This window comes from Apodemus sylvaticus, chromosome 20 (genome assembly GCF_947179515.1).
Source record: "Apodemus sylvaticus chromosome 20, mApoSyl1.1, whole genome shotgun sequence".
Taxonomy (NCBI): domain Eukaryota; kingdom Metazoa; phylum Chordata; class Mammalia; order Rodentia; family Muridae; genus Apodemus; species Apodemus sylvaticus.
The window spans coordinates 46,596,825-46,612,245 of NC_067491.1; the positions used below are offsets into that span (position 1 = coordinate 46,596,825).

The window sequence follows — 15,421 nt, forward strand, 5'->3', positions numbered from 1 at the left end:
TGTGGCAGTCATGTGGCACTGTTGCTGTCCCTGAGCCCCCTCCCCACCATAGATGACAGAGCTAATCAGACGCCACTTCTGCACTTTCTTCACAGTTTGCTGGTGATCGTGTTGGAAGCATTCCATTTTGACTACAAAACTCTTGAAGAACAAATGGGAAATCTTAAAAGTGAACAAAGTACGTTTTGAAACTTTCTTAAACTAGGTTCTCATTTTATTCCTTGATAATTTATGATAATTAAAGATGGCAAAATATACTGCTTTTTCTTCATTTTGTAGTAAGGTCCAGTTACCGAGTCAGGAAGAAACTGAAGCAAATATCATATTCCTTTAACAACTTGTTTACCTATACAGAAAACACAGTAAGCATATAACGCAAACATCAGAGCTGCTGATTGTCCCCTTGAGGTCTGTCTCCCTAATATGTGGCAGGCAGTCTGTGAGCACCAGTGAGATTCTGGGCCCAGACAGAGTACTATTTCTCTGCCTCAGGATTAGTCATCCACGACCACCATCAGGCCCTCAAGGAACAGCTCTTGTCCCACGTGCGTCCTTCTCAGCAGCCTGTGCTGCGCTGTCATGCCAGAGTGTGACAGAGTGACACCGCAGAATGCCCATCACACAAAGGCACAGCCCAGACCCTGACCTACCAGTTCTCCTGTCCCCCAGTAGCCTGAGTAAACACTGGACCCACCCAGTACGGGGAGCTCCACAGGCCAGGCTGAGGGTGAAGGGCATCTTTGACTACAGTCCGTCATGATGCCGAGCCAAGGGTTTTGTTTTCTGGTTCTTAGTCCCGTATGTTAAAATGCTCAGCCACAGTGAAATGGGAAATGGACTCCGGGAGAGGAGTTTGAGGAGGGGAACCTTTCAGGAACCCTGTGAGTTCCCTGGGTTTTTCTGGATAGAAGAGCCTGGGCTTCAGCGATGTCAGATAACAGAGTCTCACAGCTGTAAATGGCAAAGAACAGCCTTCATAGCCCCCATTCTCTTCTTCATAGTTGGTGCAATGACAAACAAGTTTTAGGCAGTTACAGAATTTACTTCATTTAATTCTCAAAATGGTTTCGCAAGGTGGTGCCTCTTTCCCTGTCACTGGGAAGCATCCAGAGCCCCATGGAGGTGAGGTGACTCACTAAGATGGTTGTGGACAGGGTCAAGGCTGGCCTTGCCTCACAGGACTGAGCTGCCTCGCTTTAGTTTATGAGCTGTGTTCTCAGGTGACCCTGCCTGGCCAGGCCACATACTTTTGTAACTGCCCGTTCCTCGTCTCAGTCACTAGACTCTCAACCCTGAGAAGGTCGCCCACAGGCCTTTACTCCCGCTGCTTCCTCTGCCGTGCCCAGGCGATAGACAAGGCGGCTGCACGACGTTCTCTTCATCTCTCTTCATCGTCACCTCCTCTTCCTCCTTCTTCCCCTCTTCATCATTCTGAGTCAGGATCTGGCTGTGTAGTGCAAGCTAGCCCCTGACTTTTTCATCTTTCTTTCTGGGACTCTTGAGTGTTCTGTTCAGGTTAAGATAAGATTACAGGTACAAACCCCCACGCCCAGCTGTGACATTTCTTTAATTCAAGGTGACTTTTGTTACAGACACAGTTGAGATGGCTGAGATACTGGAGCATGAAGCCATGGAAGTGGAGGACATGGATGAGGAGGAGAAGGAACAAGGCCCTGAGAGACTGCCAGACAGCAAGGAGCCACTGGAAGGCCCCAAGGCAGCTGCTTCTGAGGGGACAGCAGCTCCGGAGCAAGAGCGCATCCCCAAGTCAGTCTCTTTCCTTCCTCGGAACAAGGAGGAGCTGGAGAGAACCATTCAAACCATCCAGGGAGCCATCACTGGGGACATCCTCCCCAGACTGCATAAGTGCCTCGCGTCTGCGGTGAGGATTGGGGCCGGCGGGTGGGTGGGTGGTTGTGTGCGCGCGCACACTCTTACATCCTGATGAGCCCGACACATGGGGGGCCTGAGGGAGGGGCGAGGCTCCTCCTCAGGGTTTCTGATTGATGGAAGCTTGTGTTTCCCTTCATCTCAGCATTTCATAGTTTCTTCTCCCAGTAACCTGACATGTCTCCTGCTACAGCCATTGCACTGCTTTTTCTATCTGCAAATGAAAAGATGAGTTTTCCAAGGACAGCCACTGACACAGAATCGGTGTGCCCTTTCTGCTTTCTGGCTATTTCTGTACTATTTAAATATCAGCCTAAGCAGACACGGTGTTCCAACAGAGAGCTGCATCTTCTCCTGCTTGACAGGGATAACATTTAACAGCATGTTCTCATATACCTTTCTGTCTATTTTCCATAGCCTTTCCTTCTTGGTATAAAACATAGGCCAACAAAGGAACCCCATGCGTTGTAACTATGTTACTGCTTTGTGTGTGTGTGGGGGGGGTTCTAATATGTACATTAATATCTAATGTGTATTAGGTGTTATATACATCTGCAGTCTAATACGTAATACATAGTAGAATGCACAGCCGCTGTCTTGCGTTGCAGCAGCAGAGTTAACAGCTTTAACAGAGCCCGTGCTGCACAGCATGGAGCCCTGAGTTTAATCCCCCAGCACCATGTATAGACCTGGAAGTGGCTGCGCCTCATGTCTACACCACCTGTGCTGTGAGGAGGGTGGGCATGGCAGGCACAGAAGATGGCTGAGGTTTGCAGCAGGACATCTGGCTTCAACTCTGGCCCCCAGTTGTGTACACACACCACACAAGAAAATAAACTAGCAGTGGGCTCAAAATAGAAAACTTGTCTTTCAGATATGAAGTTAGGGGTCTAGAAAGTTGTGTGTAGCCAGCCCCTAGGTCTGGACAGCAGTCAGAGGAGACAGCGTTGGCACGTCTTCGTGGTCCATATTCTTTGAATTTCCCCTAAACTTTTCTTGTAGACCAAAAGAGAAGAAGAGCACAAGCTGGTCAAGTCAAAGGTCGTGAATGACGAGGAGGTGGTCCGTGTGCCCCTGGCCTTTGCCATGGTCAAGCTGATGCGGTCCCTCCCACAGGAAGTTATGGAGGCCAACCTGCCCAGGTACGAGTGTGACAAGTGAGAGGAGTTCAGAGAAACCTGAAAGTTTGCTTCTTTTCCTTCTGGCTTGTAAGTCTGTTTTGTCAGGAAGAGAAGTACTGTCATGATTAGCTATAACTCCAAATCCTGACTAGGAATTCAGGTTATGAATAATTAAGAGACAAAAAGATGGGCATATTTTTGTTTGTTTCTGTGACATGCTTAGTTATTTTTCAACTTTGAATTTTCTAGTATTTTGCTGAAAGTGTGTGTCCTCCTGAAGAACAGAGCACAGGAAATCAGAGACATTGCACGCAGCACTCTCTCCAAAATAATCGAAGATCTGGGCGTGCACTTTCTGCAGTACATCCTGAAAGAATTACAGACAACCCTGGTCCGTGGTTATCAGGTAAGCACAGTGCTGGACTTCACATACATTCAGATTGAACATTCCAAGTCATGTACTTTGGGTCTGTCTTCAGGAAAGCTGTTAGAGCAAGCAGACAACAGCAGGCAAGTTTCCAGTCAGAGCCAAATGTGGGGACTCGCACAGCCTCTAATCCCAGCATTGGGGGCTTGAAAAAGAGTATAAGGAAATCAAAGGCAGTCGGGGTTCCAGCGAGACCACGTCTCACACAACCACCAAAGGCTCCTAGTCTGTGTCCATCAGGTCAAAAGGTCTTAGCCATGGCTTCTCCTTGGCTTGGAGTCACATGGGCTTTTGTCATCTTGTGTAACATTGGTTTTTTTTTTGTTTGTTTGGTTGGTTGGGTTTTTTTGTTTTTTTCGGGTTTTTTGGGGTTTTGGTTTTTGGTTTTTTGTTTTTGTTTTTTGTTTTTTGTTTTTTTGGTTTTTCCAGACAGGGTTTCTCTGTGTAGCCCTGGCTGTCCTGGCTCACTCTGTAGACCAGGCTGGCCTTGAACTCAAAAAATCCTCCTGCCTCTGCCTCACAAGTGTTGGGATTAAAGGTGTGCGCCACCACTGCCTGGCTAAAAATTTATTTATGTTATGTATGTGAGTACACTGAAGCTATCTTCAAACACACCAGAACAGGGCATGGGATCCCATTACAGATGGTTGTGAGCCACCATGTGGTTGCTGGGAGTTGAACTCGGGACCTCTGAAAGAGCAGTCAGTGCTCTTAACCGCTGAGCCATCTCTCCAGCTCAGTCTCTAGATCTTAATGAAAAGTTATTGTCATGTTTACTTGAAGGTAACTGAGTGAATATGAAAGATATGAATGAATATGTATTTATGTGTTGAAGATTTTAAACCTGGCATACAGTTTAAGTAGTAAGCTCCCCCCCCCCAGGCAGTGTGAAACATTGAGCAGTTACATGGTGGTCTAACCTTGGTACAGCCCTAAGTGTAGGCCTAGACAGCAGCATGCGATGTTAGAGCCTGTGGAGCCTGCATTTACTAGGGTCCTCGGGCCAAGTTTGGGAACCTTTATGGGTTGTTCAAGTGCTCGTCCAAGAGTTCACTCTGTAGTTGACATTCCTTGCATGTCTTAACTCACTGGTGTATAAGGACCCTGTTCTAACTAATTCCAGTAGCCTTTCTCTGTGTGGCGGTTTTCTGCTAGCAGGCTCTAGAGATCAGAATATATATCCTTATGCTAACGGTGTATGTAGGTCAGGATTTTAGCCCGTGAAGTGAAACGTGGAAACTTGCCACTGTGTAGGTCCATTCCTCTCCCCTGCTCTGTGGTCTTCACATCTGCCTTTGAGGATTGGGTGCGTCCTAGGGTAATGTGGTAACTGTATTTAGTGGTCGGATACATATGGAGAAAGTGACGTCAGGGAAGGAGTCCTGCTCTGCAAAGTTCCGGGAGCACTGGGCGTGTCTGCTACTGCTCCCCGGGATCTGAGGGCTCCAGGGATCTGAGGGCTCCCCAGGACCTGAGGGCTCCCAGTGTCGGGGCTGGAGGCATGGGTTCTCACTGCCCCGGGGGGCCTTTATCCCACCTTCATTCCTTTAATCCTGAAAAAAACTGCTGAATATGGAATTCTACCCTCTGCGGTGAGCTACTCAGTTTGATCCCTTTCCGAGTCACCCGGTTTGTCCTGGCTGCTTTAACAGGCAAGCGATTGATTGGTTTCTCATCAGATTTTACTTGTGTGTCTGCATACTTGTGTGCCTTCATAAATCACAGTAGCTCGTAAGCCATTGGATTTTTGGACACTCGGTATTTTGTACAAAGCTGACCTTCTGTCAAAGGTCCTTAAATGGTGACCTGTGAGAACTTGTCTGGAAGCTGCTCTGAGCAGTGTCAGGTCAGCACCTCCCAGGCCCGTGCGGCACCCTGAGCTGTGGGACTCTGAGCCACTGGCATGCATCCTGACTGTGTGTGTCCTCCTAGGTGCATGTCCTCACTTTCACTGTGTACACACTGCTGCAAGGCCTCGCCAGCAAGCTGCAAGTTGGGGACTTAGATTGTTGTCTTCCCATCATGACTGAGGTAAGATTCACAGAATGCAATTCCGCTTTCCCTGGGTGAGCCATGGTCATTTTAGAAGTTCACAAATATTAAAAAATAGACTATAGAAATGAAAATTTAGAGTGTAAGGTTTCACTCAGTGGTGGTGGATGCTTAGATGTAGAAGACACTCCCTGGATTTAATTCCCAGCCATACTGTCTTTATGATTTAGAGGAGCAGCAGTTGGGAAAGGTATAGATAGCTCCACTGCAGTGGGCGTTCTGCTGTCCCTACTGCTTAACCTTTCTGTTTTGAAAGAGAGCTGCCATTGCATGTCCAGGTTTTGAAGTGAAGAGATTCCAAGTTTATGTTCATTTCAGTAGTTAAGTTGCAGATAGGAGATCGTGTGGGTCTTAGCCTTAGCTGCGCCTGTTGTCTTTGGTGTTCTGCACTGGTTTTTAAAGTGCGGCGTGCGGGTGTGAAATCTAACCGAAGCTGCCCTAGTGGTTTCGGTCCAGTCTAGCTTGCTTTATTTGCCGTCACAGGCTGCGTGCCTCAGCACACCTTGCTCAGTGCTCATCTCTGCCATCTGCCCTTTCTTTCATAGATTTTTAACCATGAATTATTTGGTGCCCTTGCTGAAGAAAAGGAAGTAAAGCAGATTCTGTCCAAAGTCATGGAGGCTCGCAGGAGCAAGAGTTACGATTCTTATGAGATCCTCGGCAAGTTTGTCGGAAAAGAGCAAGTTACAAAACTTATTCTTCCATTAAAAGAGGTAAGGACCTGAGTGAGAGCTGGAGCAGCCAGATTTACAGTACTGAGTCCCTGAGAGCCCTGCAGGGTGGGCACTGGCCGTGAGCGAGACTGAGATGCCTTTTCTGCTAACGGAACTGACAAGTACCGAGTGCGAGCGGGGAGCAGCCTTGCCACCGGTAACTGCAGAGCCACCGTATCTGATGCCTTCTGGTATCAAGTACCTGCCTCTTGAGGCAAAGCACTCATACACATAAAGTAGAAATAAATGAAAGCTTCTAAACACTGTTACAGGTAGGAGACTGAGGCTTGGGGCTGGAGGGGACTAGAAAGAAACCTCATTACAACGAGGGATCTGGTTCTAGACCATTCTGCTCCAAAGCCGGCTTTCCGCTGTTTCTTTGTCTCACAGAGAACAGGGCCCCAGTTTACTTACGGTCTCACTGTTTGCCCTGCCCATTTAATAATGTTAGCAGTTCATGTTATACAGCTCCATATCCTACAACTAGAGCCAAAAGTGCTATCTAGTGTAGCAAGTTGCTCTGACTTCCAGGTGTCTTGGTGGTAGGTCAGCCTGTTCCTAGAGTGCTCATAGCTTGATCTGAGGCTGCCCTAAGAATGTTGGGTGTATCTGAGGTGGGAAAGGGTCTCATGCAGTGGTGTGCCGAGGATCTTGCTGAGGTTGATGGTGGTCCCAAGTTCTTCTAAGTTCATTTGAGTTTGTTCTGAAGCCCTTCATCTCCATGCTTGCTTTGAAATAGCAATTGTGCGTTTTAATTGCTGGGGGCTGAAGGGGCTCCTGCCCATCACCTCCATCAGGGTGCTTGGCAGATGGCACCTGCTGCGCTTGCCCTGAGCCTCACCAACAGGAAAGGAAGTCACAGGAATGGAAGCCTGGACGCCATTCACAGAGATTGTCTCTGAAGTTGAGGTGCTCTTACCTCAAAGAAAATACATGATTTTATACACTTTATTATTATGAAGGCAAATGTGAATGAGGACAACACAAATTCATATATGGTCACAAAGTAATGACGTTTTTATGGTAGCAGAAGAAACAAAATCAGAAATCACAGCATTTTAAAAATGCCGGGGCTGGAGAGATGGCTCAGCGGCTAAGAGCACCGACTATTCTTTCAAAGGTCCTGAGTTCAAATCCCAGCAACTACATGGTGGCTCACAACCATCTGTAATGAGATCTGGTTTCCTCTTCTGGAGTGTCTGAAGATAGCTACAGTGTACTTACATATATTAAATAAATAAATAAATCTTTTTTAAAAAAATGCCTTGTGGGCACATTGGGTAGATCTGTTCCAGTAGAGTGGAGCGTCTGTGTCGTAGTCCCACGATGTTATCTGAGGACAGTCTTAGCCTTTGGCTTGGGGGAAGCTGGAAGTCTGTTTGTATATTCCCAGAGGATTTACTAAATAGCCACAAGGATGTTAGGTCAAACACGGTGCATAGTAAGTTGCCATTTATGGGGCTCAAGGTAGCCTGAGATACTTTGTTTCCAGGCCTGTCACATTACAGCTTCCCACAGTCCCTGGGGTTTAATGAGTCAGCCCTGTCCACTGTTTTCTTTTGGAAATGTGAGTTCACAAGTTCACAGTAACTTTGACTTTATATGTCATAGCTACTTGAAGATGTAGTACTATGCTTTTTTTTTTTTAATTAGGAAAAGAACATACTAGAAAGCAAATGAAAGCAAGGCTCTCCTTCAGCATGCTATTCTCTCTTTGCCCATTTAGATCCTACAAAATACCATGAGCTTAAAACTTGCCCGGAAAGTTCACGAAACCTTACGCCGAATTATAGCAGGCTTAATTGTGAATCCCGGCATGACAGCAGATGCGCTCCTCCTGCTCAGTTACGGTCTGGTCAGTGAGAACCTGCCACTGCTAACAGAAAAGGAAAAGTAAGTTTGGGAAAGACTTTAAGCTAAGCCACCTGGCTGGTGAGCCCTTCACTATCATCTCTTAAGTGTGCTAATTTCATAATCTGATACAATGCAAACCCAAAGTTAAGTTAAGGACATCAATGGATGTATGTAATCCCAGGAAACAGGCAGGAGGATTGTAAATTTGCATCCAGCCTAGTTTAGATAGCAAAATTCTTCTTAACTTGGTGCTATTTGGGCTGAAAACTTTTCAAGTTCTTACCAAGTTCCACTTTTACATAAGATTGGGGTTTTTTTGTTTTGTTTTTTTGTTTTTGTTTTTGTCCTGTGTAGTGGTGCACACCTTTACTCGCAGCACTCAGGGAGCAGAGACGGGATCTGAGTTCAAATCCAGCCTGGACTACATAGTGAGTTCCAGGACAGCTAAGTTATACAGTGAGACCCTTTCTTAGGAAATAAAAAATGTAGATTGCTTTTCTCTGAATGAGGTGTCTATGAATGATCGCAGCCAGTTATCTCCCTCCATTCTCTGCTGACAGTTGTAATATTTACTGAATGGAAGGATGGATTTAAAATACATCCTCGTTGTTCTGATAAAAACAGACATAGAACTTAAGCGAACTGAAAATACCTCATGCCTGTTCTTCGGATTTTGCTCTGTGTTCTGAAATCGCCCCCTTGGTGTTTATTTACAGATGGCAGTATCCTCTTGCTCTCTGTCTTCACTCAGACCCACCCCTTAGCCTGGGAATTGCTGTAACTCTGTCAGCAGCCCATCATCTGCAGGGAGGGAGGAGACAGAGCTGGGGAGCTGGGCCCTGTCAGTGCTGCTCGGCTCTCCAGGAGGCCACGGCAACTTCTCTGAGGCTGATGACCGTGCTCTTTCATTTTTTCCATTGTGATTGATTGACAGAAAGCCGGCAGCCCCTGTGCCCGATGCTCGGCTGCCGCCCCAGAGCTGCCTTCTGCTCCCTGAAACTCCAGTTCGAGGTGGGCCCAAAGCTGTCGTGAGCAAGAAAACCAACATGCACATATTTATTGAGTCTGGGCTTCGGGTAAGAAGATTCCGTACAACCTGTCTCCTGTTTAACCTGCAGAGTCTTGGGTGCCGTTCATCTGCTGTGCAAATGCTGTACCATAAATTACTATTTGCCTCTACTAATACTTCCAATATAATGCCCCTCTGGCCAGCCTGGATCTCTATGTAAACCAGGCTGGCCTCAGAATTGGCAGTGTTCACCTGCCTCTGTCCTGAGCTGGGATTACAAGTATGCAACACCGTTCTTGGCCTCTCCTTTGCTGGTACGGTTGTCTCAGAGTTACACTTCTGACCTAATATGTATCAGAATTTCACTGTATTTTTTAAGGCGGTGAGATTTTTTAAAATCTGATCATTCTTAGTTCCTGGGGCTTACATCTTTTCCTGGTCCGTTTGGGCTGCAGGCTCCTACTGTACCATCCTAGCATACACTGCAGTGAACCTGGCTTCCTTCAGTTCTAAACTCACTCTCTGAGTGTTCCTCTCTGAGTGCACCAGGTCTGTTCTGGTCATTGCTGTGCCCAATGCATGGAGCCAGTTCCAGTTCCCAGTGGATGCCGGGTGGTCGTTCGGTGAGCAGCATCTTGGCTGCAGGCCGAGTTCCCACGAGATCTTAGATCTCTTCATTTTCTTGTTTTATTTTGAATAGAAGCATCTTGAAATATCATATTCATCTCTGCAAGTCAGCTCCTTTACCTCATCCAGCTAGTATTATGGAGAAATAACGTAAAATATCTTCTTCAAACCTTATAGCTGCTGCACCTGAGTCTAAAGACGTCTAAGATCAAGTCTTCTAGTGAGCACGTGCTGGAGATGTTGGACCCTTTCGTGTCGGTCCTCATAAGCTGCCTGGGTGCCCAGGATGTGAAGGTGAGTGCTGGTCCGTGTCGGAGCTTTTACTCCTCACAAGGGCTGCACTGTGGATACTGAAACTTGCCGTAGGAGCGTTTCCTTCTCTGTCCACTTCATTGAGAATAACTAGAGGGGCGTGTGGGAAGAAGGCTTGGCAACAAAGTTCATAATGTGTAATCACAAGGACCTGAGGTGGGATCCCAACATGCGCATAAAACAGCACCACACGCAAACTCCCATTGGTGTGGATAGCCCTGCACACTGAAAGTCCTTTCACTACCATGCTACCTACTTTGATTCTCAAAACTCCTCCAGTGATATCCCCAGGCCTCTGGCCTTCATCTTCATTGTGGTCACCATCGCCATTATCTTAATGACGTCATCTCTCACTCTGCTAGTTCCTGGGGCAGCTTGTTTTGAAGATTTACTTCATTTTTCCTTATGCGTATGTGTATCTGGATGCCCAAGGAATCCAGAAGACAGCAGTGGGCCCCTGGAATGCTGGAGTCTCGGGCACTTGTGAACTGGTCGATGTGGGTGCTAGGTCCCAGACTAGAGCCTCAGAGAGCGCAGCACACTGCCTCTCCAGCCCTGGTTTTGCTTTGTTTTGAATGAACCTAGGACATTATCACACAGGATAAGTGCTGCACCACGGGTTGCACTCCCAGTCCAAGGCAGATTTTAGTGGGGAAACTAGGGCGGGCAGGGAGCCATGGTCTGTGTGATAAACTTCTCAGAGTCCAGAGCTGCCATCTTCTCTTTCACAGACGAAGATGCTGTGAGGTTAGCTACATCTCCGGAGTCACGCCGGCTGTCACTTAGAAAGCTCAGACGTAAGCCCGGGTCTTTCAGATGGCCAGGCTCTTTAAAGCTCTTCATAATCCAGCCCTGTGGGAAGCTATTATGTTAGAGGCGTGGATCGCACTGCAGCACTGTGTGACCCTGGGAACTTGGGGACTCTGTCATCACTGAGTACCAGCACACTCTACTCGCCCTATCCTGTGTATACAGTTACATAGTGTATACAGTTACATAGTATGTAATTGTAGGAAATGTTACATGTTCTTTGGTCTAATTTTGAGTCTCTTGCCTCTTCTTAACACAGAAGTTATAATTATGTTTGGGCTTTGGAAACAGACTCTTAACTATGTAGCCAAAGTTGGCTCCAAACTCAAGGTCTCCCTGCCTCAGCCTCCCAAGTGCTGGGATTACGGGCATGAGCCTCCACACCTAGCATGTGAGGGCCCTGGATTTGATCCTAGGACTTCACAAAGGGCGGTAGCCGTGGCAGCGGCAGCAGTTAGTGATATCCCGGAGGGTGTGTGTATACAGACGTAAACACATGAGCACTTATATCGAGAACATGTTATACAAATTATTTAATCCTGACCCGGTGTTCTACCCTGACTTTGACCCTTTAGTTCCCGGATAAAAGACATTCATAGCCTTTATATTTACAATAAGCCTTAAACAGCACAAGAGCTGGATGAACGCCTGCCCTCCATGCCATTAGAATCTATTTTCCTATTGATAACCCTGAGTTAGTTATTACTCACTATTTCCTGTTTCATCTGGGTCCCTCTTAACTCCAGTTAGCCAGCCCTCGGGGCCGTGTTCTTGTGGTTCCCCTAACCCACGGCAGCCTCTCCTTCCTCCTCCTGTATCTTTTTCATCTCATGGTCCTTCCCCATCCCTAAGCCCACAAAACCTGAACCCCACCAATGGCTCTTCTACCCAGCTATTGGCTGTTGGCGTCTTTATTTAAAAATCGGAATAACTTGGAGCAGGGTCACTTAGGGTCTATGTGCAGACTCATCTCTGGGGCAACCAGTCTTGGGAACCCAATATTAACATTAGAATATAAGCTGCATCAGGCACTATAAGAACACAAACAGTAAAGACGAGCTACATCAAGATGCCAGTCTAGAAATGAGAAAAGCCATTTTAAATTAATTTTTAAGAAATAGAAGTCCTGCAGGGCAGTGGTGGCGCACGCCTTTAATCCCAGCACTTGGGAGGCAGAGGCTGGTGGATTTCTGAGTTCGAGGCCAGCCTGGTCTACAGAGTGAGTTCCAGGACAGCCAGGGTTACACAGAGAAACCCTGTCCCAAAAAAAGAAAAAAGAAAGAAAGGAAGGAAGGAAGAAAAAAAATAGAAGTCCTGAAACTGTCCAGTTATCCAAATCCCTCAGAACATGGTAATGAGCACCTTTGTTTTGACTTGTGATCTCCCTTCACTTGCTGTGACAGGGAGTCATCTCTTCTACAGCAAGAAGGGAGTGGCTTGGGCCTGGAGAGGTGGCTCAGCAGCTAAGGGCAGTGCTCTTGCAGAGGACCCGGGTTCCGTTCCAGCTCCCACGTGGCTCACAACCAGCTGTGACTCCAGCTCCAGAGGGTCTGATGCCCTCCTCACTTAGACACACAGAATAATCTAAAAACATTTTTTTCAAACAAACCAGAAGCTTACACTTTGTGGCCAGATCTCCCATAGTAGGCTCCATATACCTCAGCTCCTTGCCTGTGTCCTAAGTCCTAGTTTTGCATTGTTTTCTCAGGTGATCACGGGTGCTTTGCAGTGCCTGATCTGGGTCTTGCGGTTCCCTCTGCCTTCCATAGCAACCAAAGCAGAGCAGCTGACGAAACACCTTTTCCTCCTGCTGAAGAACTATGCAAGAGTGGGCGCTGCCCGGGGCCAGAACTTCCACCTGGTCGTGAACTGTTTCAAGGTAAGAAGAAACAGTTACAGTTAGGGAGAGCCAGGACCGGCCATCATCAGTTAGGGAGAACCAGGACCAGCCATCGTCAGTTAGGGAGATACAGGACCGGCCATCGTCAGTTAGGGAGAGCCAGGACCAGCCATCGTCAGTTAGGGAGATACAGGACCAGCCATCGTAAGTTAGGGAGAACCAGGACCAGCCATCATCAGTTAGGGAGAGCCAGGACCAGCCATCGTCAGTTAGGGAGATACAGGACCGGCCATCGTCAGTTAGGGAGAGCCAGGACCAGCCATCGTCAGTTAGGGAGATACAGGACCAGCCATCGTAAGTTAGGGAGAACCAGGACCAGCCATCATCAGTTAGGGAGAGCCAGGACCAGCCATCGTCAGTTAGGGAGATACAGGACCGGCCATCATCAGTTAGGGAGAGCCAGGACCGGCCATCATCAGTTAGGGAGAGCCAGGACAGGCATCCACATCACATCTTCTCATTTCGTTAGACCCTCGCCTTGGGTAGCTGCTGCTAACTCCACTGTTGTGACTTACAGTGTGTGACCATCGTTGTAAAGAAAGTCAAGTCTCACCAGATAACTGAGAAACAACTTCAGGTTCTCCTGGCTTATGCTGAAGAAGACATTTATGATACTTCAAGACAAGCCACTGCATTCAGTCTTCTGAAGGTATGACGTCATTTTGGACATTTATCCACTGACATCAGATCCTGAAAATAATATGGAGTATATTCCTTAATTGATGGTTATTATTATTTTGATAGTTATAAGCTAATATGGTATTTTTAAAGGATTATTTTTATATATATTGGTATTTTGTCTGTGTATATGTCTGTACAATAGAAAGGGAATTGAATCTCTTGGGACCATAATTACTGATAATCATGAGCCACCATGTGGGTGCTGGGAAGTAAACTCAAGACCTCTGGAAGAGCAGCCAGTGCTCTTAATTGCGGAACCATTTCTAGTAATAGTTACCCCTAATAATAGTTAGCCCCTAATAATAGTTACCTTCCCACAGAAGTTGGGATTGGTCTCAATGGTAAAACACTAGGGCTTGAAAGGCCGTGGGTTGTCTCTATTATTGTGTACATGCATATATATATATACATACATACATACATACATATCCAAGTCCAGAGAGCTATGTACAAATTTAATGCTCTAGGTTATCATATTGGAGGGTCCTTTGTTGTTCTTAATTTGATGAACTACTACATAATACAATGTTTTCCATTTTAATCTTTAAGTAATTGCTTTTTCTTTTGGTTATTTTCATTGTGTTTGGAAACTGCCTGTGACCACTTTAACATTGTGCCTATTTATTTCCATCTTTGCATAAAATTTGTATGTCTTTCCCCTTTATATTTCAGGCTATCTTATCAAGAAAATTATTGGTTCCAGAAATTGATGATATCATGCGGAAAGTATCCAAGTTGGCAATTTCTGCACAAAATGAACCCGCCAGGGTCCAGTGCAGACAGGTGCGTAGACAGAAATATTTCTGTAGTGACTGTTGGGCCGCTCCCTGCCCCCCTCTGACTGGATTCTGCAGACAACTTGGGTGATGCTGTTGCTGTGTCTGAGACACAGGCTGCTAAGGAGGCAGTCAGGAAGGCCGGTGAGGAGAGACGGAAGAGTGAGGCTTAATCCTCCAGGTGAGGTGGTAGGCCGTGCAGACAGTAACTGTGAGGTGAGAAGAGCTGACCCGACTTCAGAGCAGAGCACAGGGGGCTAGGCAGGGCCTTGTGGGCTCGTTAAAGACGGAGGCTCTGAGGCTGGAGAGAGCTCTGCGGGTTCAGGCGCTGGCTGCCGAGCCTTATGACTTCTGCGATCCTCGGAACCGAAAGGGTAGAAAGACAAAACCACTCCCACAGATTACCCTCTGACCTCCACATATACACCGTGACACTGATCACACACAATTAATTGATTAAAATAAATTACTTAATTCATTTAATTGATTAATTTAAATAATAATAAATAAATTGATTGATTGAAATACAATGTTAGTGTCGGACTAGTCACTGTAATTCTTAGGCAGAGGAGTGGCGTGATAGCACTTGCTTATTCATCTGCCCATCTCTGCTCTTAGGGCACTACGTACCATAGCCAAGAGGTGACGTCAGAGTTGCAGTTTTTTGCAGGGTGTAGGCTGCTGAGGAGGCCAGGTGGAAGAGAGGAAGTGTATCCCTAGAAACAGAAACCTGCTTGACCACAGAGCATCAGCAGCTGTAAAGCGCCAGCATATGTATGCCCAGGAGTTCGCGTGCAGGATCCCTGCTCTTCATGTTGGCTTGTGATCTGCTCTCATTTGCTGTGATAGGAGGGAGGCAGTTCCCTACACCAGGACATAGGGTCCTACGCTTTATACGGAGTCATTCCCAAGGGGGCTGGGTGCAGTGCATTACTTACTCAGCCACGTATAGTCCGCACCGTCTCGTGCGGCACCTAGCATCTCTATTTTAGCATCAGGACAAAAGCAGGCCCTAGAGGTCTAAGGATATGCCTTCGTTCTCACCATGTACGTAACTAAGGCTGAATCTTAGCCGGTTAACAACAAAGCCTGGCAGGCCAGGCGGCTCAGCAAGCCAAAGCATGATGATGTGAGTCTCATCCCTGGGACCCACATGGGAAAGGAAAGAATTCCTGCAAGTTGTCCTGCCTCCATGGGTGAGGACACACACAAACTAAACAGATAATTTTTTTAAAAATTAAAAGTTTGG

At 46.8% G+C, this 15,421-nt stretch overlaps 1 protein-coding gene across 1 annotated transcript in view; it reads left to right on the forward strand.

The window, feature by feature from the left end:
• Utp20 (UTP20 small subunit processome component) overlaps positions 1 to 15,421 on the forward strand; it is an 81,853-nt gene that overhangs the window by 56,310 nt on the left and 10,122 nt on the right. Inside the window, exons 40-51 of the mRNA XM_052166047.1 lie at positions 96 to 178; positions 1,593 to 1,882; positions 2,893 to 3,032; positions 3,261 to 3,417; positions 5,371 to 5,469; positions 6,036 to 6,203; positions 7,930 to 8,096; positions 8,992 to 9,133; positions 9,871 to 9,987; positions 12,524 to 12,694; positions 13,233 to 13,364; positions 14,069 to 14,179. Coding sequence (XP_052022007.1) covers positions 96 to 178; positions 1,593 to 1,882; positions 2,893 to 3,032; positions 3,261 to 3,417; positions 5,371 to 5,469; positions 6,036 to 6,203; positions 7,930 to 8,096; positions 8,992 to 9,133; positions 9,871 to 9,987; positions 12,524 to 12,694; positions 13,233 to 13,364; positions 14,069 to 14,179 — 1,777 coding nt within the window. The remainder of the gene's footprint in view (positions 1 to 95; positions 179 to 1,592; positions 1,883 to 2,892; positions 3,033 to 3,260; positions 3,418 to 5,370; positions 5,470 to 6,035; positions 6,204 to 7,929; positions 8,097 to 8,991; positions 9,134 to 9,870; positions 9,988 to 12,523; positions 12,695 to 13,232; positions 13,365 to 14,068; positions 14,180 to 15,421) is intronic.